The sequence below is a fragment of the Lethenteron reissneri genome, chromosome 14 (genome assembly GCF_015708825.2).
Source record: "Lethenteron reissneri isolate LAM-NWPU_2019-01 chromosome 14, ASM1570882v1, whole genome shotgun sequence".
In the NCBI taxonomy this organism is placed as follows: domain Eukaryota; kingdom Metazoa; phylum Chordata; class Hyperoartia; order Petromyzontiformes; family Petromyzontidae; genus Lethenteron; species Lethenteron reissneri.
Window position 1 is genome coordinate 2164865 of NC_083792.1, and position 24325 is coordinate 2189189.

Genomic DNA, 24325 nt, shown 5'->3' on the forward strand with positions numbered 1-24325 from the left:
TTGGTCGTCATCGTTGTCAACACGTGCCTGGAATTTTCTCCAGGTGGTCTCCAGAGCCTGGAGGTACATTTATTGCGGTGTTGTTGCAAATTCTAATTTTTTGAAGCACCCTGTGTGTGTATATATATAAAATCTCATTGACAGGTTAACAGGAGGTCCTGGGTTCGACCCTGACCCGGAATATTTGGAGTCTGCATGTTTTTTCCGCGTGGTTGCGTGGATTTTTCTCTGGGTCCTCCGGTTTTTCCCTCCACATTTAGAAGCACGCGTTGAGAGTATACGAATGCAATACATTTCCACATGATAAGCCACTTCGTTCAGCAATCGTTTGTGGCCTGGTCGCTTCTGAAAAAAGAGCGATACAGCTCAGTGGGCCCTTAACCTTGTCAAATAAAAAAAGTAAGTTATATTTTAAATAGTTACGTGAGCGAATCGCTGCAATGAAAGTGAGGAATTTCGTTTAGAGCTTTGACTCCCAGCCACGTACCAAGACGTCAAAGGGATGGGAGCCACCACCATCCGCAGGAACATCTGCCACCTTGTGCAGTAAGACGCACACGGACATCGGTCTGATTATTATCATCACTCGCGTCGCTCCCGGCGTTGGGGAGTAATGCCCTACGAGTCACAAGGCATTCGCGTGATCGAAAAAAATACTCAAAACACATTTGTCATTGAAACGAAAAGCTAAAAAAGTGGGCGACGTTTCAGGAAACGGTCATTCTTCACTGCCCCCGGCCCATGTGGTGTGAAGAAGGGGACATTGTCCGAAACGTCGCCTTTTTATTTGTTGTTTATGATTATTAAGGCCACGGTGTTTATGAATGTGCTGAGTTGTGTTTTTTTACCATCCCAGAAAGAGTCCATATTGCATACTTTGTTGCAGGCTGTCTGCACCATATTGCAAGACTGTTTACTGTTCTACAGGCTGTGGATAAAGGAAACCCCAGAGTTGTTTGACTTGGACCAGCGCTTGGCCGAGTCCATGCAGGAATTCCACAAGGTGGCCACCCGGATCGGCGGTCTCCACCATGCGTCCCTCATCGACATCTCTCACATGTAAGGGGGAGTATTAAAGTAGATCGTGCGGGCACGCGTTGCGACCCATTCACGGAAAAAAATATCCGTGTACCCGCGCATACAATACGCGAAAGCATTTCGTTACACAACCCATTCGAGCCGCACGGCCTTCGAGCGTGTGCATACTTTCAGCAGGATCGATTAGGTCCTGTACGGGCAATCCCTGGAGCGGTTTCGACGTACAGCGTCTCATCCAATTAGATTAATGACCAATACGCAGCACTCATCTTTGTTGGTGGCCCTGAGTCAGGGTGGACGTTCCACATTTCCATGGTGGGACCAGTCTGTCCGCAGAACAAGCACTGTTCGAAAGTAGAACCCCTCTTAACGACCACCCCTCTTAACGACTAATCACTTAACAACGGGCCTCCATAGAGCCCAATGTGTAGTGTATAGTGTATAGTAGTGTAGTAATGTAGTGTACAGTAGTATCGTGTTTAGTAGTGTATAGTAGTGTAGTAGTATATAGTAGCGTAGTAATGTAGTGTATAGTGTAGTATATAGTAATGTCGTGTATAGTAGTGTAGTGTATAGTGTAGAGTAGTGCCTCCATAGAGCCCAATGTGTTGTGTGTAGTGTAGTGTATAGTAATTTGGAGCTTTCGTGACTGCAGGAATTACTCTTTGGTTCTTTCGGTAAAGTCACGTATAAAGATAAAATCATAAATTAAATAATAGCATACGACGTTTCGATTGCAACACAAGCAATCATCATCAGGTATAAATGAAATAGCAACAAAAATCTAACCAGAAAACTATAGACAGACATATAAGCAGACAGATATCACCAAGATACATAGAGAGAGAGAGGCACAGAGAGGGAGATCGTCTCTGTGGCGAACCCTTAAATAGACAGAGGGGGGCGGGGGCGGAGAGAGGGAGGGGTTAGAGACAAAATTAACATGTCAATGAGTATGGCGACGCGTGGTAAAGTACGCAAGCTTGAACATTAGGAGAGAGGGAGAAATAACACACTAAAATTAAATAACCTAGCAAAATATCGAAATGTTATGTAATACAACACAGAGAGTCGGTCAACACACAATTAACGCATAGCCTGGTCGATTACGTATTTCAAAGATTGCTAAGTTAGAATTTAAGTGTGAAAATTCCAAAGAGAGACAAAACATAAAACAAGAGGAACGGAGACACACAGACAGAGCAGAACATAAGAATGACAAAAAACGAGGGGAGACAGAAAAAGTACACTAAATACACAGGCAGAGAGAGAAAACAAAAAACCCAGAGAGAGAGAAAAAGATAAACTTGAAACTTCCCCGTAGAAGTGGTTCAATCTTAATTTGGAGCTTTCGTGACTGCAGGAATTACTATTTGGTTCTTTCGGTAAAGTCACGTATAAAGATAAAATTATAAATTAAATAATAGCATACGACGTTTCCCTCTCTCCTAAAGTTGAATCTTGCGTACTTTACCACGCGTCGCCATACTCATTGACATGTTAATTTTGTCTCTAACCCCTCCCTCTCTCCGCCACCGCCCCCCTCTGTCTATTTAAGGCCTCGCCACAGAGACGATCTCCCTCTCTGTGCCTGTGTTACTCTCTCTCTATGTATCTTGGTGATATCTGTCTGCTTATATGCCTGTCTATAGTTTTCTGGTTAGATTTTTGTTGTTATTTCATTTATACCTGATGATGATTGCTTGTGTTGCAATCGAAACGTCGTATGCTATTATTTAATTTATTATTTTATCTTTATACGTGACTTTACCGAAAGAACCAAAGAGTAGTGTATAGTAGTGTAGTGTATAGTTATGTCGTGTATAGTAGTGTATAGTGTAGTGTATTGTATAGTGTAGTGCCTCCATAGAGCCCAATGTGTAGTGTATAGTGTAGTGTATAGTAGTGTAGTAATGTAGTGTATAGTATAGTGTATAGTTATATCGTGTATAGTAGTGTATAGTTTAGTGTATAGTATAGAGTAGTGCCTCCATAGAGCCCAATGTGTAGTGTATAGTGTAGTGTATAGTAGTGTAGTAATGTAGTGTATAGTTATATCGTGTATAGTAGTGTATAGTAGTGTATAGTGTAGTGTATAGTATAGAGTAGTGCCTCCATAGAGCCCAATGTGTTCGCTTCCCGACCATTCCCCTGTTAACAACGGGCTGTCGTAGGTACAGTAAATATTCAGTAATGCGTTGATTAACCATGTTTATTTTAATAATGTGTTTATAATGTTGTTAGTATCTTTATGCATCAATATCCATTGTTTAAATGTTATAAAGTAGTTTTTTTGGGTGAAAAAGGGTAACTTCAATGCTGTCAGGACGAATCAAGCCTTTAACGTGCATTTCCTATACTCGCTTAATGACCAAATCACTCACCGTGGAACCAATTGCCGTCGTTAAGAGGGGTTCTACTATACTAATGATGATGATGATGCTTGAATGAGTGCTGGGGAGGTGCCAGACGTCCGCTCTCTTAGCGCCCAGTGTGGGCACCCACCAATCAGGCGGCCTTCATCAAGGTGTCACCAGCGCGGTGCTGATTTCGTTCATGAAATTATTTACGATGACTTAAAGCTTTCGTGACTGCAGGAATTCATATTCTTTGGGTCTTTCGGTAAAGTCACGTAGATAGAAAAATCATAAAATGATTACAAAAATCACGACGTTTGGACCGTCGTGATTTTTTGATTTTTTAAAATAATTTTATGTTATATGTAAGGTGGAGTACCCAGTTCCTACATCACTGTAGTTTGTAGAATTCAACGTAAATCAGTCAGATTGATTCATCCGGCTCTCACCGATTTCCTCCAGTCACTCACTCACTGGTGCTCATTATCCTCCTTATCAATGTTCTATTGCTGCAGTGGCGAAGTGTTGACTACCTCTCCTGGTATGCATGAGGTCGTGGGTTCGATCCCAAACCTGAGGCCTGCTTTATATTTGGAGTTTGCTTGTTCTCCGCGCGGCCGCGTGGATTTTTCTCCGAGTCCTCCGGTTTTTCCCTCCACGTTTAGAAACAAAATGCATTTAGAGTATTTGGCTGCTATTCATTTTCACGTGATAAGCCACTTCATTGAGCTATCATTTGTGATTCCCAGGGTCACTTGGGAAAAAGAGCTATATGGCTCAGTGGGCCTTAACCTGGTAAAATAAAACATTGTTTAGTCTGGCTTACTATTCCTATGAAATTCACTCATTGATTCCTTTACCCATGTTGAAGACTCGGTCTGCCAGACTGACTTTCATCGCAGCCATACTGTATTCAACATCTTCCTGTGCACTGCCGCACTTTGAAATTCCCTCCCATCGTCTCTTTCTCCAAGCTCCGATAATTACCCTGCTCAATTTGAGATACGTGCGATCAATCACTTGAGCAACTCCGCTCGTGCCGTTTGTTGCTGGCCGCATGACGTTTTAGGCCTTCAGACCTGCGCTCTGTTTTTTAAAAAAAAGCACCATATGTCTAGCCGGGCATTGGTGGCTATTGCACGTGGCTGCCTGTAATGCAGCAAGTGTGGAGGGAGCAGCGAGGGTGGGAGGATCGCCGCACACATTGTCGTGAAACTCCCTTCCCGTGGGAGTTGAGGTGGCATTCCTCGACTCACCAGGAGGAGGCGGTACAGCGAGTGGTCTAATCACTTTGCTTCCTTCTGTACAGGGATAGAGCGTTGTCCCCTCGCACGCGTGGGTTTTCTGTGGGTGCTCCGGTTTCCTCCCACTTGCATCAAAAACACTCGTCATTAATTGGCCGAAAACATCTTAATAAAATTTTGTTAAAACCCAACGTAGTAGCAGGACCGTCTGCAAAAGTGTCCTAGGACTCAGTGCGACTTTCCTGGATAAGTAAAGCACATTTCCCAATGTCAAAACTGTGTGCACTCGATACCTAAGCGGCACCGTTTCTGTAGCCCGTCGTGCGACTGGCTGCGGAGGGTGACGCGCCGACCGCACCCGCAGAAGCGGAGGAAGATGTCGCTGCTGTTGGACCACCTCCAGGCGCTGGAACTGGCCGAGCTCCTCACCTTCCTGGAGTACAAGTACTTCCGTCGCGTCTCTGTAAGACACTCAAACTGACGCTCGTGGCATTCGCGTTTTGGCGGTGGTGCTGAAGCACGGATAATAACAGCAACAAAAACTCAACGCGTCCCTCAATAACCGAGGCGACCCGCGACCGCTCAGCCAAGTCACCGCCGTAAATGGTGACGATACAAACGGAAGAAGCGTAGGAATTGTACTCTGATCAGTCCTAAGGGGCCGTCCATAAATGACGTCACGCACCTAGGGGGGGGGGGGTCAGACATTTGTGACGATGTGTGACGAGGGGGGGGGGTTGAGAAATGTGACGTCACATCAAAATACGCTACTTTAAATAAATATAGACAACACGTTCTACTTAATTAAATATACTTTTTTTAAAATGTTTTCTCCTACAACATCAGAGTGCAGCGCCACATTAAATACGCACTACAATGACAATAGTTTAAAGCGATTTGAAGCATGTTTTATTTTTTGGGGCGGGGGGGGGGGCAGAGCTTTGTCACGTCATATTTGAGGGGGGGTCTGACTTTTTGTGACGCTGTGTGACGAAGGTGGGGGGTCCAAAATCGTCCAAAATCGCGTGACGTCATTTATGGACGGCCCCTAAAACAATCTGCCCGAGCTGGCTCACACTGCAGAGAAAGTATTTAACATTGACTTATGATAGATAGGACAATATTATAGATTTCTTGTTTGTGGTACCATTTCTATTGGTTCCGTTTGCCCTACATTTTTTTACCTATTTTGCTTAACTCTGGTGACCCGGGTCACACTTGCAAGTGATACTCCATCCTGGCCACTTGAGTTATTTCCTGGTTACACTAAAATAAGTAATATTTAAAAATACGTTTTTTTAAAAACACGCTTTCATGAAATGTACCGTACTCGTAATGGCAGAACTCCACGACTCCAGGAAGTGGCCCCGACGCTTTCCGCAACGTAAGGAACCGTGGCCAATTACAGCCAACGTCAGTTGAGCGTGGACAATTAGACCCAAGCCGAAACATAACATATAGAAAATAATCGTAAAAAAATATCTATTTTTTATTGAATATGGTATTGTCATCAGTATGACATAAGTATACCAAGTTTGCAGTCGATACCACATTGGGAAGTGGGTTAAAATTGAGTTACAAGATTTGAGGATACGACAACAACAACAACAGACAGAATGAGTTAATAGAAAGCGTGTAAAAAGATTGTTTAAAATATATTTTCAATGATATAATATAGTATTGTCATCAATATGACATAAGTATACCAAGTTTGCAGTCGATACCACATTGGGAAGTGGGTTAAAATTGAGTTACAAGATTTGAGGATACGACAACAACAACAGTGAGTTAAATAAAAACGTGTAATATCAACTTGAACTTGGAAGATAATCCATTCTGAGACATGCACAACTCGAATCGAAATCGACGCTCCGTTCACGGCGCCCCCGGCGTGCCCGCGCTGATCGTGTTTCGCCGGTCTGCTGGCAGTTTGCGGACTACAGGAGCTTCGTGGTGCGGGGCTCCGTGGAAGGGGTCCCGGCACTTGAGAGATCCATCTCCCTGTTCAACGGCGTGAGCCAGTGGGTGCAGCTCATGGTGCTGAGCAAGCCGCTCCCGGCCCAGCGGGCGCAAGTCTTCCGCTCGTTCCTCAGCCTCGCGCAGGTGCGCTGCGCTGCTGGGCCCGGCCGGCGCTCCACCACGTCTCGAACACGCATGTGGCACATTAGGAATGGACTACTTTTTTAATAAGTCCTTACGTGCTGTGCAGTACATCAATGCACGTGTACACCAGCATGTGATGACTGAGTTGGGCCTGTGGGGGGGGGGGGCTGGCTGGGTTAATGATTACCCCAGTCACGTGGTTAATGGCGACTCGGTGAAGAGTGCTGTGTGTGACACACGTGCTGTTGCATTCTACAGGTAAAGGACCCAAAGATTAACCACAATAGATGTGTTTGCCCTCGATTTGGAGCACCTGCCCTACGTCCTTCATTTTGAGTGTGCAACACACACTTCCCTCGTCGTTAGAAAGTGCGACGTTGACGAGACGAAACTTATTTGGATTGATATTCATTATATAGAGTACAAACGCACTTCGCATGTCCTACGGTCAAGATATGTGACGCATTTATGAACAACTCTTTTTTTTTAAACGAGAGTGCAAGGTTGTCCCAGCAGACGGCGTGGTATACCGCGGCATGTGAGGCGATGGGTTCACCGATTAACTATCAGTCTACCACGTGCTCTGCTAGGGGGCCGGTCATAAATGACGTCACGCGATTTTGGACGATTTTTGACCCCCCCCCCCCGTCACACTGCGTCACAAAAAGTCAGACCCCCCCCTCCCTTAAATATGACGTCACAAAGCTCTGCCCCCCCCTCCACAAAATCATATTTCTATTTTGAAAATGAAACATGCTTCAAATCGCTTTAAACTATTGTCATTGTAGTGCGTATTTAATGTGGCGCTGCACTCTGATGTTGTAGGAGTGTTGTTATAACAATTAGTGTTGATAATTGGTTTTTACCCTTTTGGTATTGTGGTCTATGCAAACATGACTCCTTGTAAAAACTGTGTCAGTTTTGTTGCCAGATAAAAGGGTAAAAAACCAATTATCATATTTTTTACTGGCAAATGAGATTCCAATGGTGTAAATGCTTACCCCGAGCTCTCATACTCTGATGGTGCATTGTCTTTGAGTTGTGCGCCTTTTGGCATCATCTGGTCCAACACCATGTGAGACTAGGCTCTAAGGAAAGCTGTCTCGGGTGGGGACCAATCAACTTCAAGGACAGTGCATACATTATCAGAGTTATGTTTTTTTTGCATTATGACTGCAGGTATTCGGACTGGAGTTTTTGAAATCGTCTATTATTTTTGTATGTTTATTGTCTCGATAGAAGCTGCGGCGTCCTCTCTCTCGCTGTCCCATTAATTTGTGTTGCGTTTGTGTTTGGGCTGCTGTCGGTCAAAGAATCTGCTGCGGCTACAGAACTTCAACACGCTCATGGCGGTGGTGGGGGCTCTGAACCACAGCTCCATCTCCAGGCTGCGCGACACAATCGCTTTCCTTCAAGTCGAGGACAACAGGGTAACGTCAGAGCGCTTCGCCACGCGGGACACGCAGTGCACGCTCACTCCTTAAAGCGTCTTCCGGCAGTAAGCAAACGGGTAACGGTGCGGTGACGGTGATCGTGCACCGGACTTGCAATCCGGAGGTCATCGGTTCGATCTCCCTGCACGGCAGTTGGATCGATCGTCGATTTTCCTCAATCCCCTGCCTCTGTCCGGCCAGAATTTCGCTACGGTCTGTTGGCAGGTCACGCGTGGAGGGGCACACCGTAGGTGCTACCACCTCATCCAGGACATTCGCTGGAGGAAGTATCTCTACTAGAGGGAGCACCATAGAACCCCCTCTACAGAGTAAAATTGCCATGCATCGCTATGCACACTGTGCCCTGTTCTCACAAGAACAGATCTTCCCACAATGCAATGTGCCAGCAACATTGATTATTTTACTTTAATGTACAATCGGTTTATCTAGTCGTAACTGTTGTTGTTTTTTATTAAAGGGTTTGTCAATTACTCATTAGCTACTAATAGCGAATTATATGCAAATTAAAAAACTGGTTATCAAGAAAAAGAATTGAGTTTAACTCTCATGAGGTCCCATTATGTCAAGTGCAGTCTCAAAATCTATACATTTTATCTCTCTGGCCTCTCTATTTATGTGCCATGAAGAAGGGCCATTACCCAAAACGTCGCCTATCTTGTATACATGTATTTTATGACAGTGTATTTACGAATGTGAAGTTTTTTATTGTTAACTGGGGTGTGTTGCATCACTGCCAACTCAGCAGCAGCAGCGTCACCAAATAATTATTTCCTGAGCGTGTTATAGCCTACTCTGCTCGTTCATGCTGGCCAGACATCTCTATAATTGTTTGGGTCTAGATTCCATCCCAAATGTGTACTTCCAGCACGTACTGCTGGTTGCTGAACGAATACATTATGAGGTCGAACACATTACACACTAAGTGCTTTCCACAAATGAACCACAGTATCTTGCTGGTCTCGTCAAGGAGTGTACACCATCACGCAAACTCCGGTCATCCTCGCAGCGGCTTTTGGCAAACTATCGAACAAATACGGTCACTGCGTTGCGCGTTTTTAGGTGCGGATCGGCGGCCATCTGGAACGCTCTTCGTTCCGATTTTAGGAAGCCACTAGAGCTATGAACTTTAAAATCTAGATTTAAAACTCATTTCTTTAAAACCCCTTTTGTGTTTAGTTTGTTGTCTTTCCCCCGCACGTCCGATTAGCGTGGTTGGCTATGTACGGTGCAAAATAAGTTCAACACACACACATACATGCTTGTCTTGTTGATTTCAATGACTGAGGCCTCTCTCAATGTCGTTCCCTCCTTTTCTAGGTCTTGCTCGAGTTGACGGACTTGCTGTCCGTGTCAGGGAACTACCGCAGCTACCGGCAGGCGGTGTCTCAGTGCGAGGGCTTCTGGCTGCCCGTCCTGGCCGTTCACCTCAAGGACCTGGTGTCTCTGCATGCCGCCCTGCCCGACTGGCTCGGCGGAGAGAGGATCAACCTCGCCAAGATGCAGCATCTGCACGCCACCTTCAGCCCGCTGATGAACCTGCACCACACCCCGCCGCAGATCGAACCCAACATGGACCTTGTTCACCTTCTCACGGTGAGCTGCCTGTGGAGGAGCCGTCCTCAGGAGGGGTCCGCGGTGGCTAGGAGATGGTAACTCCCTCGTCTGGTATGCTGGAGAGCGTGGGTTCGATCCCGACCCTGACGCCTGCTGCTGCTGTGTATTTGGCGTTTGCGAGTCTCCACTATCCCCGTGGCTGCGTGGATTTTAGTGCAGATCCACCGGGTTTTCCCCCTCCACATTTTAGAATCAACGTCATGCGTTTAGAGTATTTGTCCGCAATAAAATGTCCACGTGATGATGATAATTTACTTGGTTGAGCTACCATTTGTGGCCAGGTCGCTTCTGGAAAAGAGCTACATAGCTCAGTGGGCCTGAGCTGGTAAAACAAAAAAATAGTTGAGTTTTAGCTGAGTATGTGTGCGGTGGTAGCGTGCGGCATGAGCAATCTCAGCAAATGCTTAGGGCCCCAAAAGTAGATCAGTGGGCCTAGAATGAAATCAGTAATGACGCACACATTTTTTTTGATATAAGAGCCTTTTATCAGGTGATTAACCACCCTCCTTTGATGGTTTTGAATGGCTCCGACAACCGGATCCTTCTTGATGGTTGGAGTAATGGCTTTGCGGATTGTGTAGTCGGAGTAACCATTAGCCTTCAGACCTTGGCGTACGTGCTTGAGTTCACTGGCAATGTGTTCCTGGTCGGAGATAGCATCGGGCTCTATAGTGTAAAGTCTTGATGAGGGAATTCTTCTGGGATGGATGGTGGTGGGAATCCGGTTTTAGGTAAGCATCCGTATGGGTAGCTTTCCTGTAGACAGAGTGGCTCATTGAACATCAGGTCTCCTTTTAATTAGGACATCCAAAAAGGGTAGCTTGCCATCTTTTTCGACTTCCATGGTGAATCTGATGGCTGGGTGTATAGAATTGATGTGGTCGAGGAATTGGTCTAGAGCAGGCTGGCCATGTGGCCAGATGACAAAAGTGTCATCTACGTACTTCTTCCATAAGGTCGGGCATAGAGTGGCAGTCTGGATGGCGTCAGTCTCAAATTTCTCCATGAAAACGTTGGCTACAACCGGAGATAGGGGGGGGGCCATTGGGGTGCCCTCAGTTTGTTTGTAGAAAGTTCCATACCAGGTGAAGTATGTATTGGTTAAGCAGTGTCTCACCAGGAGGGGTACCTTAGTATCCAGTCCTTGATGAACCAAGTCTTCAATGATTGCGATGGTGTCAGGTACAGGAACTTTGGTGAATAAGGAAAGCACATCAAAACTGACAAGCAGGTCGTCTGGGGACAAGTCTTCTCCTTCCACTCTCCCATTGACATATTTCGTTGCTTCCTCTTAGTACCTTTCACGCTGACGGTCAATGGTATAGTGTATAGCAGATTGTATAATAATACATAGTATAAAAGTGTAATGTTTAATATAATGTATAATATATAGTATCGTAATTGTATAGTGAATATACAGCAGTGTGGTATACAGTCGGGTGGGTAGAATAATACATAGTGTAATATTACAATGTATAGTCTAAGGTATATGGTTGTATATAGTAATGCAGTATATAATTCTAATGTTGGGTTTGTCTATGTCAGTATATAGTACGGGGTAGATCCGTGTGATGTAAGGAAAAAGTTTAGCTGGAGGCATATTATATTTTTTGCGACAGTAGAATTGTAATGTATGACTTAATGTTAGTAGCTCAGCTTATTGGAGAGTATATTTAGTATATTGATGATATTTACGTAGTTTATATTTTAGTTTTTTACGTGGTGGTTTGGCTGCTGCAGCTCCTTACTATTAAAATTCCTTCCCTTTATTACTGCTAACCCTACCTCCTCCCTTTGTTGCTGCTAATTCCTACATAATGCATGGGCATAATATGACTTTGAGACCCCCCCCTCCCCTCCTACGCATTCCACAAGTAGTGACTAATCCCATATCTGCATTCTCCATAAATATGCTAAATTCCTCTGTTGATATGCAAATTCCTTTGTCAAGGCGCCCTTCCTCTCCTAACCCAGCTTAAATATACGCTGCCAAGCTTGGTGGTGTTCATTTAGACACTGTCTTTCCGACAAACCTGTTCTTCACCTGAGGACGGCTGCTTGCGTTGTGGCTGAAACGTCGTGAGAATTGTATTTTATTATGTTTTATTTTTATTATTTTATTATTTCCCTTCTACGTGACTTTACTGAAAGAACCAAGAAGATGAATCCCTGCAGTCACGAAAGCTTTAAATCGAAATTTAGTCTATAGTAGTGTATAGTAGTGTATAGTGTATAGTAGTGTAGTGTATAGTAGTGTATAGTCTATAGTAGTGTATAGTAATGTATAGTAGTGTAGTGTATAGTAGTGTAGTGTATAGTACTGTATATTAATGTATTGTAGTGTAGTGTATAGTGTATAATAGTGTATAGTGCCCAGAGTCAGTCGCCAGGGAAAGGGAGGTCTGGACTGCCCTACACAACATGCTGCCGCCGCCGCGATTGTTATTATTGTTATCCATTTCTGAGATGCTTAATCTCCCGCTCGTGTACCCTCTGCCCGATTGCTGCTGTGGCCTGTTGATTGCTGCGCAGGTGTCTCTGGATCTGTACTACACAGAGGAGGAGATTTATGAGCTGTCGTTCGTGAGGGAGCCTCGAAACGGCAAGGCAACGGTGAGCTTCTTCGAGTCGCGGCGATGGCTCTTTAGGCAAATGCGAGCGCGCTTGACAGCGCCTGTCAGCGCCCGTCACCGGCACGGGCGTCCATTTCTGTGCGCTCACAAACAAAAACTGTCCCAGTTACGTTGTCGGCCGTCAAGTATACTGAGATGATTTTATGCAACGAATGACTGTTTAAACACGTGGGAGGAAACCGGAGCACCCGGAGAAAAGCCCACGCATGCAAGGGGGAAACACTCTATCCCATATAGATGGGACAGATGACGTTAGTCCACACTATGCTGCACCGCCTTCTCCTGGTGAACCAGGGTATGGCACCTCCACGACTCCCACGGGAAGCAAGTTCCACAACATTGGCGCGATTCACCAACCCTCGCTGCCTCCACAGTGCTGGATTACAGGCCACGTGCATGGCCGCCAATAAGCAGTGTTTGTCACCAATGCACGTAGAGATTGGACCCCAGGATCTCCGAGATGCCAGCTCAATGCTCTGACAAGGTTTTAGCCCCTTGAGCCACCGTGTACAAGGACTTTAGTTCATGAAAATTAAGCAAAAATGTGCATTCCTCAAAGCTGGAAGCGACGATTTGAAGCGAAATATCGAAATGTTTGCAATAATTTGTCATACATTCGTTTGTGCCAAAGCTGTGCACGACACTTGGGAGCCCAGTGTAATCTCCAACTCGGATTCGAAACCAAATTCATAATGGAGGCGTTTTTTATGTCGTTAAACCCGCCACCACCCGACGCAGCCAATTAGTAAGGTTTGTAACATAAACAGAATATGCCAATTAGTAAGGTTTGTCTCCGTAAACAGAAGATGCTGATTCGTTTGTTTACGTGACAAACCTTACGAATTGGTTGCATCGGGTGGTGTCAGGTTTAACGACACATTTATATTTGCACGATCTAACCCCAAAAACGTCTATTGTGGATAATATTTGGTCGCGAAAGCCTCCTTACGTGTTAAACTGAAACCAGGTTTTTTTCGCTGTCTGCTCAGTGTCACTGACATAGCCGTGACGAGCCCACCACCTCCCACTCGCACTCTATGCTTTGGCTTGTTTACGTCTCGTTTGAATCGTGTTGCATTGTTTCCCCATCAGCGTTCGACTCCAAATAAGCTGAAACTATCCTTGGAGTGGACCAGGGAAGCCCAGCCCAAGCCAGACCCTGCCGCCATCAATCGCCACATCCGTCAGATGGTGGAGGTTTGTCTCCGGCAGTCTCTTGCTTTACTTGCCGTGGTGTAATGGCCAGCGCGCCGGACTTACGATCCAAACGTCGCCGGTTCAATCTCCCGAACCCCGGTGCAAGTTTATTAAATCCCCTCCACCTCCGTCCGCCCGGCAGTAATAAAAAGGTGCACCAGTCAATCGGCACGTCGCGTGTGGTGAAGTAAAGTGTGGCTGCTCCCACCTCTTCCAAGATGTCTGGCCCGGCATTGAAGAGTAGGCCAAAGTAACCCCGAGAGGTATTCTCCAGCGCTCCCGCTAGCGAAGGCCTTCCCAGCCACCAGTGGCGTGAGCATTTGCAGGGCTGCGCCTTCAACCTGCACATTAATAATCAACGTGAATCCTGCCCAGTAGCTCCATCATCAAACGGAAAGATCGTGAGCACAAGTTCCACTTGAGGGCCAATATAGTCCTTCGGTTGATCAATCGAGTGCCACTTTATAGAGCAGTGTTCTTCACTAGTGCTGATAAGACACCATCAGTGCGACGGCCGCCACACAATTCAAACCATTTGGTAGGACAGCACGATGATGGTGGGGTGTTGTCACGTGTTGTGTCTTGTTGGGGGCCGTACTCAAGGCCACCAGGGGCCGCCAATGGCCCGCGGGCCTTGCATTGAAGCGCATTGTTATAGACAGTCAACAGGAGTCAGTGGCACGGGAATGTGGAATTTCCACTGCTGGCTTATTATTTGTGGAGAGGAGCTTTGTCCCGTGCCCTCGCAAACAGGGAGACACTTTTGCAGTTTTTTTACAAATCTCACGTTTTGGCTGCCGATGAACATGATTGCTGATCACTCAATCTTCTGTTTCTGTTGAAAAGTCAAAAGATGAAGTAAAAGTATTTCCCACCCCTATCGGGCATTGGGCTGTTGGTGTGCCTCAAGCAATGCATGTGAAAATCCCACGCCAGGGCCAGCAATTCACTGTTCACGTTCCGAAAAGTGGTACTCCGTTTACTGACTACAGAAAAACAAAAACGAGAGGCTGAGCGAAACCCCGACTGGGATTTGAACTTATGGGTCTTCTCATCGAGCGGTGGGGGAGGGGGGCAGCAGGGGACGGCACACCATGCAGGGGCTCGCTCATCCGGCCTCGGACCGTTCTCCGCTGCTTCAACAAAGCCTCGTCGCTTTTTCGTTCCGCAGACCGTGTTCAAAAACTACGACCACGACCACGACGGCTACATCGCGCAAGAGGATTTCCAAAACATCACCGCCAATTTCCCATTCCTGGACTCGTTCTGCTTCCTGCGGAGGGATCAGTGAGTGGCACGATGGCGCCAGCGCCCTCGGGCACGCCCTGCGCTCATGTCGGAGAGAGGGAGAGACGCTCACGTCACCGCGCTGACTGAGCTCAGAGCGGCTGGGTTCGAGCCCTAGTCAGCCACCCATGCTTAAACCGCTCTCTTAGGCGTGTGGAGGTAATGCCGAGCCGCGGTTTGAGAGCTCCGCTGAGGACGGGATGTTTGTGAATTCGAATCGCAGACAGGCGTTGACTGAGTCCATCACCATCATCACAGTCATCATCACATTCTAATCTAAGTTATATTTATAGAGCCTCTTCACTCAAGGTGCTTGACAGAGCTTTAAAAAACGGTAACAGAATGGAATGATTTAGTTGACAGGGGTGTACAATGATTATATCACAGATTATATGTAACTATATATACCGTATCATCTATGATATAGAAATATTCTCATAGTTTCATATCATAGTTCATAGATGTATATCATAGTTGTATATATATCATAGACCTAACTGCTCAACCCGAGCTGTCAATGCCCTGATAATTGCATTGGCTTTGTGCTGTGCGTCTTTTGGCCGGTCTGGCACGGGTCAGATTAGGCCCTAAAGAAGGTTGTCTCTGGTGTAGACCAATCCGTTTTATAGACAATGCTTATATTTATTTTATACCTACGTGACTTTACCGAAAGAACCAGAGAGTATGGATTCCTGCAGTCACGAAATCTTCAAATCAAGATTAATCAGAGCATGTTTTGTTTGCATGTTCACCACAAGTGCATGTGGTTAATGCAGCCTTGACTCCTTGCCAAAGGAATCTACTGGGTGGTTTAACATCTCAACACCACCTGTGTTTACTGCCAGGGAGGGTGAAACCTATCCTTATTTTTCATGGTCATGAACATCTTCACGCTCCGTATTTCTCCGCGCGCGTAAAGGATCGGTCAGGTGAGCAAGGAGGAGATGATGGGCTACTTCCTGCGAGCGAATTCTCTGCGCTGCAAGCTGGGCAAAGGGTTCACCCACAACTTCCAGGAGACCACGTACCTCAAGCCCACCTTCTGCGAGCACTGCGCCGGCTTTGTGAGTCGCCACGATCGCACCCAGAGTTTCATCGCAGAGAGGCCGGGCCACGTGGCCCACGGGTCAGAGTGCAGAGCCGGCACCGCTGAGAATCCTGGGTTCGAATCCAGGTTACAGCCGCCCAGCTGTGGGCAGGCGCGTTATAGATTAATGATTGGGATTATGGAGATGATTTTGCTGCTATAGAATTCCACTTGATAAGCCACTTTGTTGAGCTATTATGTGTGGCCAGATCGCTTCTGAAAAATGAGTGAATATCTCAGTGGGCTTTGTCTGGTAGGATGGGGATGGTTTGGTTGTTCGCCTTTCTTGTACGTTTCACTCCTGTCATGTTTTTGTACTGTTTGTTGTTGTTACGTTCTTACCTACCCCGACTGGATATCTGTGAAAAAGAGCTTTATAGCTCATCGGATTGCTCCAGGATAAATAAATATTTTGATTCTGAACTGTGATTCAACTGGCTTGTCAAGTGGAGTGAATCAATAGTTTTAGCCCAGTCACCAGTGACTCCATGAAAGTAATCGTATTAAAAACACCTCCGTGCCAGGGACCCGCCATACTGCGGTGGCGAGATGTTCACTCCCTCGCCTGATATACAGGAGGTTGTAGGTTAAATCCCAACCCCGACACCTGTATATTCGGAGTTTGCATGTCCTCCCCGTGGTTGCGTGTATTTTTCTCCGGGTCCTCCGGTTTTTCCCTCCACATTTAGAATCAACGTCACGCGCTTAGAGTATTTGTCTGCAATAAATGTCCGCGTGATGACAGCTCATAGTAACATAGTAAATCAAATATCCCGTGGTCACTGCCCCCTTCGATGTGCACTCAATTTGGCTACGATAAAAACAATATATCGCATCAACTCTCACGCGATAAATCATCTCGCAGAAGAGTGCGTGAGAAAATGCGCCCCAGCAGGGCCACTTGGAAGAATTTTCCCGGAGAAGTCCTCTGAAAATGTCTTGTGCAGCCATTCTCAAATGCGTGGGGCACACGGCGGTCGCGATGCTCTGCGAGTTTTCCCGAACGGATTCTCTTTGTCTCGAGCTGTGAGGCCGATGAGCGCGCTGGGAGTTAAAATGTGAAAATAGACAACAAAAGATGTTGCGCGTGAATACCACGGGCGCCCCCACGACCACCGCCTTCCGCTACATCAGGGCTTGGCGACCTGCGGCTCCGCAGCCGCATGATGGCTCCCCCCTTGCTCCTCTCTGGCTCCCCCCTTGCTCCTCTCTGGCTTCCCCTTGCTAAATAAAATAAAATTATATTCAATTTTATAAAATAGAAATGTAACTAAAAAAATGTTTATTTTATTAAATTAAATTATAAAATTTCATTTAATTTTATAAATTTTTATTTTATAAAATTAAATGAAATTTTATTTAATTTAGTAATTTTTTTAATTTTACTTAACTAAATAAAATAAAATGTAATTGAATTTAGTAAATTTTTTCTTTTATTTCTACATACGTGACTTTACCGAAAAAACCAATGAGTATAACAATTCAGATCTTATTCGTCACCCCCATGCCCCTTATAAATATCAACGTTCATCTTACAAGGTCTCGTCACAAGGGAGAAAGGCAAACAAGTAGACAATTTGTTTTTCAAACTCAATTTCCCTGTACAAGAATGTGGGTGAACCGTCTGGAGTTTGCAAGCTGTGCTCGGGGCCAGTGCATGCATCGTGACGTGTACGTGTGACTAACGTTGCCTCTTCCTTTGACGTCTTTCTCTTGCATAAGCTGTGGGGCCTTGTGAAGCAAGGCTTCAAGTGCAAAGGTAAACTCCTATTTTTTAAAAATGTGTAATCCAGTGTACAATTATCACTTGTTTTTACCAAACTTTAAAGCAATTTAAATGAAGCAACCGTGAAAAGGATCGTATCGCCTTTGAGCGGAGGCTGCTACGAATGTGCAAGTCAGGATAGTGTGTAAGCAACTCATCTCCGATTAGCACGGTCGGCCACGTACGGTGCAAAAGAAGTTAAAAACATACATACGCACGACTTGTGTACGTTTGGAACGCAATGCTACGAAAATGCCTCGAAGGCGTAATGCAAAGTGACAATGTAGACGTACCGTTCACCAGCCATGGAAATTTGGAATTTCCAACGATGGCTTAAGGCCGCCAACAGAGATGAACACTTGAGCAGGAAGACAAACTGCACCTTGACTTGAATATTCCCTGGGCAAATGTAATGTTTTTTCTAATGCATTACGGGTATCAAGATGTGATGCTTGGGTACAGAGTGCTCGGTGTGAGAGTCTTTGACTCACAAGTTGGCCCATCGTAAAAAAAGAGCACAGTCTGTTCTCCTAGAACATGGCGGTGGTAGTTGTGCTCCTGAAGAACACCGCGTTATGGAAAAATCACGGTCCGTGATAAGGTGTAAGATGCGTACGCAGGCCGAACAGAGACCGAGGCGCGTGGGTAGCATCTTGAAGCATCCCACTGCCTTGTGCGATGCTACGCCGAGGCAGCCGTACGACCGCTTATTCCTACTCGCGCGACGTAGTTTCGTTCACTCGATCGCATTATATCCAGTCCGCGTTATATAAAAAATGTGTTCCCTCATACATGAATCGCGTTATATATCAAATTCGCGTTAACAAAACACGCAGCGCTACAGGGAAACACGACCGTGTCTCTACGTGGGACGTCAACGATGGCCTTCCTATACAGAGACTGGCCACCTGCTACGGGAATGTGGAATTTCCCCCGACTCAGGCTGCCACGGGAGGTGTCGGCAGCCCGCTTCATCGGGCCGCGTAGTCGCCGTGACTTGGCCACTGTCGCCGAATGCGTTTGTCGACTGCGCGTCCCCTTTCCCCACCTTTCCCCGCGTCTCTCCCCGCGGCAGACTGCGGCGTGAACTGCCACCGGCAGTGCAAGGAGCTGGTGATGGAGTGCGCGTCGAGCGGGCGGCACGGAGGGGGGGCCACGTCGCCATCCCCGTCCCTCACGTCCCTGTCGGAAACGCCCACGCACAGCCCGGACAACGGTGCGTGGCGACCCGCACGTCGCCCTCATACGGAGGCCACGCGGCGCGCGCACCCCATTTCTATTCCTTTTCTAAAGGACGCCGGGCCCGCCGTTTTGTGATGCTTTCAGTCGTGCGTTTGTCCTCGGAAGTATTTGATAAGGAACGGTGATTTTGACAGTCGTATTTGTGTATTTAACACGGTAATGGTAAGTCACTCATGAGAGTGGCAGACAAGCGGCTAATCTTGTGCGAACGGTTCTTTCGCCCCGTAGCTCCTGACCTGTGCGCTCTGCTCAAGTCCAGAAAGGGCAGTGACGGTAATGAGGGTTCCCTCACCCTGCTCACCAGCTCTGCTCAGAGGATCTCCGTCAAAGTGCACCACTCCACCGTCAACAGGGCCACGCAGACAGACCACTGGCTGTCCCCTCCGCCGATTCCTAAACGTCAATGTGCTGTCGACGCGGAGGAACCGCCCACGTTGGAGAATCGCTTGGTTCGCTACGGGGGCCGCTGCGCGCACGCGGAGCAGCCGGGCTCGGACTCCGCGCTCGCCAGGGGGAAGGTGGTGCAGAGGCTCCAGAATTCCAGGCCGCGGGTCCCGGAGAAGGCCTTCGATGCCTTATCTAACAGGGTGCAAAGGCATCAGGCTCTTCCGAAGCTGCTGCTGCCCGACGCCTCGGACGCTTGGGAAATCTCTCAGCTGTGTTCGCCCGAATCCCAGCTACAGCGTGCGGGAGGAAGCACCGAGAGCTGCCTCAAATATCGGGCAGAAGCTTCCCTGCGGACACTCGTGACACACACGAAGGCCTTGCAAATGGAAGAGGTGATGCAGCTGTGTTTTATTTCTCGTGCCTTCCTTTGCTTCTCTGGCATTCGACCGCCGCACTTGGCAGAGTCCACGTGCACATCCTGGTCACTTTATAGAAAGTCGATGGTGGTTAAGACGTATCGAGACTGGCCTCCGTCATGGAAGCGTGTCATTTTTAATTGCTGGCTTAGGGCCACCAGTAGAGATGAGCGCCACCCCACACTTATTTGAGCAGGGGGTGCTCTTCAGCGTTTATGCATTCCCCCCCCCACCCGCCAATTCCAGCTGCAGCCTCATGACCTGAGACAAAGAGTCCACACGGTGGACGTAGAGCAGTGTGGACCCGTAGTCCACAGCAGCTGCACAAGAGAATGTTCACAGTAATTCTGCAAAAAATCCCTCACGTGGCCTTTTCCCCATCACACAGTACGGTTCGCTCTTTCATTAACACTGTGCTGGGCGATTGTTGCACGGCAGTCAAACTCGTGTTTTTGATCCGCAGAGCTGGAATTGTTTGCCAAATTAAGTGCAGAACCAAATTTAATACATACGGTGTTAAATAAGTTCAACATACGTGCATACATAATGCAATGTGTTTTTGTTTCCTTAATCATTGGTAACCAGGGTATGACCATTAACTCACACTTGAAAAAGTAGTTTAATCACGGGTGGCAGCGTTGCCTTGTTCGTTGTTGTGACCTCTGACCTCTGAGCCAACCGGCCACCGTTTTCCCAACGTGGTTTATGTTGTTCTACTCCACAGCGCTGCAAGAAGTTGGAGGGCAAGAACGCCGAGCTTCAAGAAGAGACCTCCAGGTTGCAAATGGAACTTTCTGCCGCCTACAAAAGCCTCGCATCTTTAAGACATCACATTCAGTCGATGTGTGAGAAAAGCTCCAGTTTCATCACGGAGCAGATGGAAATCCTGCAGCTAGATTATCAAGACTGACACAACTCATGCGTCGCGCCTGTGTTTGTGTGTGTACGAATGTGACGCACCTCTGATTAGCGCGGTTGGCTACGTACGGCGCGAAGGAAGTTCAGCGTATGTACATACAGGCTCTATTCGGCACAATTTGAATAAATATCCACGTAGGGTTGCCCTGATATGGCGATACTGCGATCTATCGTACGATATAAGATCCATGGTAATCATATCGTCATATCATGGTTATCGTTACTCGTTGATTTTTTTCCTAAGTAATTCTTTACCGGACATATTAGTTACGAATTAGCAAGTTAATGTTCACAGGAATAATTTTAGTTTTAAAAGGGTATTTTAACCATTAAATGAGCGTTTCTAGAAACGTTTTCCGGAGTAATTTATGGGTTGGTGATTATATGGCATCGTCGTTTTGTGATGGCATGTGCATTATAAGTGATAAATTGTAAAATTACAATGATTAGGAAACTCGGGACAGACTTGTGTTGAGCGAACTGCGGTTTAGTAAGCAATGTACACTTGAAATACATCAGCAAGCATAAAAGACTAAACGTGAAATTACAAAGTTGATTGAAACTGATGTTCCGATAATCGGGGTAAATTGTGAATTGTATTATCCCATCACATCACAAACAATTGACGTCCTATTCTTTGGTCTTTTGGTAAAGTCACGTAGATAGTAGATATGTAGATAGGTTCAAAGAAAAGAACAAAAAACTACGACGTTTCAATCGCAACACAAGCGGTCGTCTTCAGGAAAAGGGGGGTCAGTTCCAAGGCAAACTGTTTTTAAAGGTTTGAAATGGGCGTGGCCCAAGTGTCAGCAGCCAATGATAATGTAAGTGGTGGGTTGCCAACTCAACGGTGGTTGGTTTTCCACCAATCAAAAAGCTGCCAGGTGAAAATTTGCATGTTTAAGAGAGATTAGCATGTTAATGGCAGATCGCAGAGCAGCAAACCAAGGGGTCAGCGCGCGAAGTGACTGTGAAAGCGCAAGTTTGAAATGGGCGTAAAGCACAACTAACATCGGAAGGTGGTAGAATGGGAACATCATAGCCAATTATGACTTAAACTGGTTGATAACGTCCTTCCAATGATTGCTCAGTTTGTACCCATCTCGGTTGAAATTGTGTGTGTCTGAGTAGTTTCTCCATATGGTCCCCTTGACGTCCAAAGCACTTGGCCCATCGTCATCATCGTCATCATCATCGGTGTCCGATGGCTTTAAATCCCCGCTGGCAAGAAGTGTCTCGCTCCTCAAACCACTTCGTTTACGCCTCACGTCGCTTCATTGCTGCCAGGAATTCACTTCCCACATAATGTGTTATTTAATTGTGGAAACGTGAAATACACTCAGAGCCATGTCTGCAGAGAGTGGTGGGTTTTCACCAGACACTTATTGCTCTGGATTGTAGACTTTAAGACGTGTGGGATTTTTCAGTAAGTGCGAACATAAGACAGTGTTGTTTATCATGAACGTGTATTTATCTCCAAGCTTCGTGTACGTACCTCTCAATGTTTTGAATGTACGTGTCAAATCACATTTTTTTACGTTGCTTTTCAATATTAAAATCAAATTCCAAAATCACTCCACGCTGCTCTGGCTCGCCTCGGTATTCCATCATTTTGATCCTGGCACGCCTCGACTCGTTACAGTACCATGACCATGCAACCTCTGTGTTGTGCGTTGCAGTTGTGTCCCCTGCAAAAATGGTTTTCTTATGTTCAGTGAACCGTGCCGTGCTTGGAGGTAACTTTAGTTCTGCTCGTACTTACATTCTAGCCAAACTGCAGTCTCCGTGAACCTCTTCAAAGATTACACTGTCACAATTTTTGTTTCTGGGTAGTAAGTGTCATTTCGTAATTGCTTATGCTTAAAATGTATAGAAAAAGTCTATTATTTCCCACGAAACTTTGCTTTTGTAACTAGGACAGTGATATTTTGAAATGTACCTATTTTCAATGAGAAAACGTGCGAATTTGTGTCTTTTCGTTCACAGAGTCAGAAAAAACAACATATGAATCAAAATTAACATGTATTTATACTAAAGTAATAAAAACATTACAACAAAAGATTTAGAAGTGAGTAGTTTTTCGAGATTGTTCCTCCCCACAGAGAACTCGGTCCGCTGTGGCCATTCCCGCCCGTGGTTGTGCGTCTTGGTGTCTATATCCAGTACAGTAATTAGAACCAGCTTCATCAGGCGTTAGCCAGAATTGTGGAGAATTCCTCCTGTTTCGGTTTTACATAGAGGGGGTAAAGTATTTTTAGCCCTTGCTCTCATATAAAGGAGTCATTAAATTGTCTCCCTTGAAATCCTCTACCCTGCTCGTCAGATTCAGGAATTTAAAACATCGCTCTGAAGTGTCTGATCCTGCGGACATGCGAGGCATGGAGTGACTAAGTAGACACATGGGCCTCCAACCAAGTGACGTGCGGTGAGGTCAATGGCTGGGGCTCGTGTCAGAGCCAGATTCACACACTGAAGGGTGGGGGGCGTGTCCGCACTGAGGGGGGCGTGTTAGACACATCACCCTCAGTGAGGCAGATGTGATAGCTGCCTCCCCTGGTGCTTTTTCATTGCAGTTTCATGACGAGACCAGTGAGCCTAAATATCTTTATACAATCTTGATTTGAAGCTTGCGTGACTGCAGGAATCCATACTCTTTGGTTCTTTCGGTAAAGTCACGTCGGTAGAAAAATAATATATAACTTTTTTGTTTTATTGTATTCTATTTTTACCTACGTGACTTTACCGAAAGAACCAAAGAGTATCTTTATACACATACGCGAAATAAGTTACCTGGAGTATGGAAGGCGAGGACATGAAATGAAGGGGTCTACAAACATTACATTGGTGACATACTGAGATAGTAACAGGCACGCGCTTATTGCCCGCGCTCCATCCAGTTACTGAGGGGTTGCGCAATCAGAGGGGAGGCTGAGCTCGTCGCTGCCTCACCTCTCGTCTCTTCCTGTATTTGCAGCGGAGCTCCGCAAATTTGGCGATTTTGACAATGAAAATGATTGGAATCGTACAGAAATTACTTTTCGTAACAGCTATTTTCATTTGAGTATGACAGGTGAAGGCTCTGCCTCCCCTGCCCCCCCTGACCGCACGTCCCTGTTCCAACCACGTCCCAATGTGTATCAATGCATTTGCGATTAATGAGGAATGTTTCTCAATATCCACCGATAGTACGAATATTCATCCTGTATTACCAATTTAAAACTTTTCACCAGGAAGGACATTTCACATATCATTATTGTCAGGGCCCATTGTATAAAATTATGGTTACCAACTCTGACGTAAAGAAAAACGTAATCCAATGAAACGAAAACGGAAGATGTTTTAACAATGAATGATAAATCGACGGCAATTCCCATAGACCCCCGGCTAACGGGAGTGTTGGCAACCCTCCATGTAGAGTGCAGTCTGCACGACTACTATTCAACTCTTGTCCCCCTGGCCATTCCATCCGTGTGCTGTGAAGAAGGGCCATTGCCTGAAACGTCGCCTGTCCAGGCCCCCACACACGCGCAGTGGTCACTAACGGGGTCCAGTTTGTGTATCTCGCGGTGAGGGCCGGGCTCGT

At 46.2% G+C, this 24325-nt stretch overlaps 1 protein-coding gene across 1 annotated transcript; it reads left to right on the plus strand.

The window, feature by feature from the left end:
* Positions 1-478: 478 nt before the first annotated feature.
* LOC133342233 (ras guanyl-releasing protein 3-like) lies at positions 479-22661 on the plus strand. Its single transcript, XM_061551245.1, has 14 exons — positions 479-546; positions 928-1059; positions 4955-5102; positions 6569-6742; positions 8056-8172; positions 9514-9789; positions 12343-12423; positions 13536-13640; positions 14812-14927; positions 15847-15991; positions 17737-17773; positions 18855-18995; positions 19250-19800; positions 20549-22661. Exons 1-14 carry the CDS (start codon positions 503-505, stop codon positions 20732-20734), a joined length of 2253 nt encoding a protein of 750 aa, XP_061407229.1. The 5' UTR covers positions 479-502; the 3' UTR covers positions 20735-22661.
* The last annotated feature ends 1664 nt before the right edge of the window (positions 22662-24325 follow it).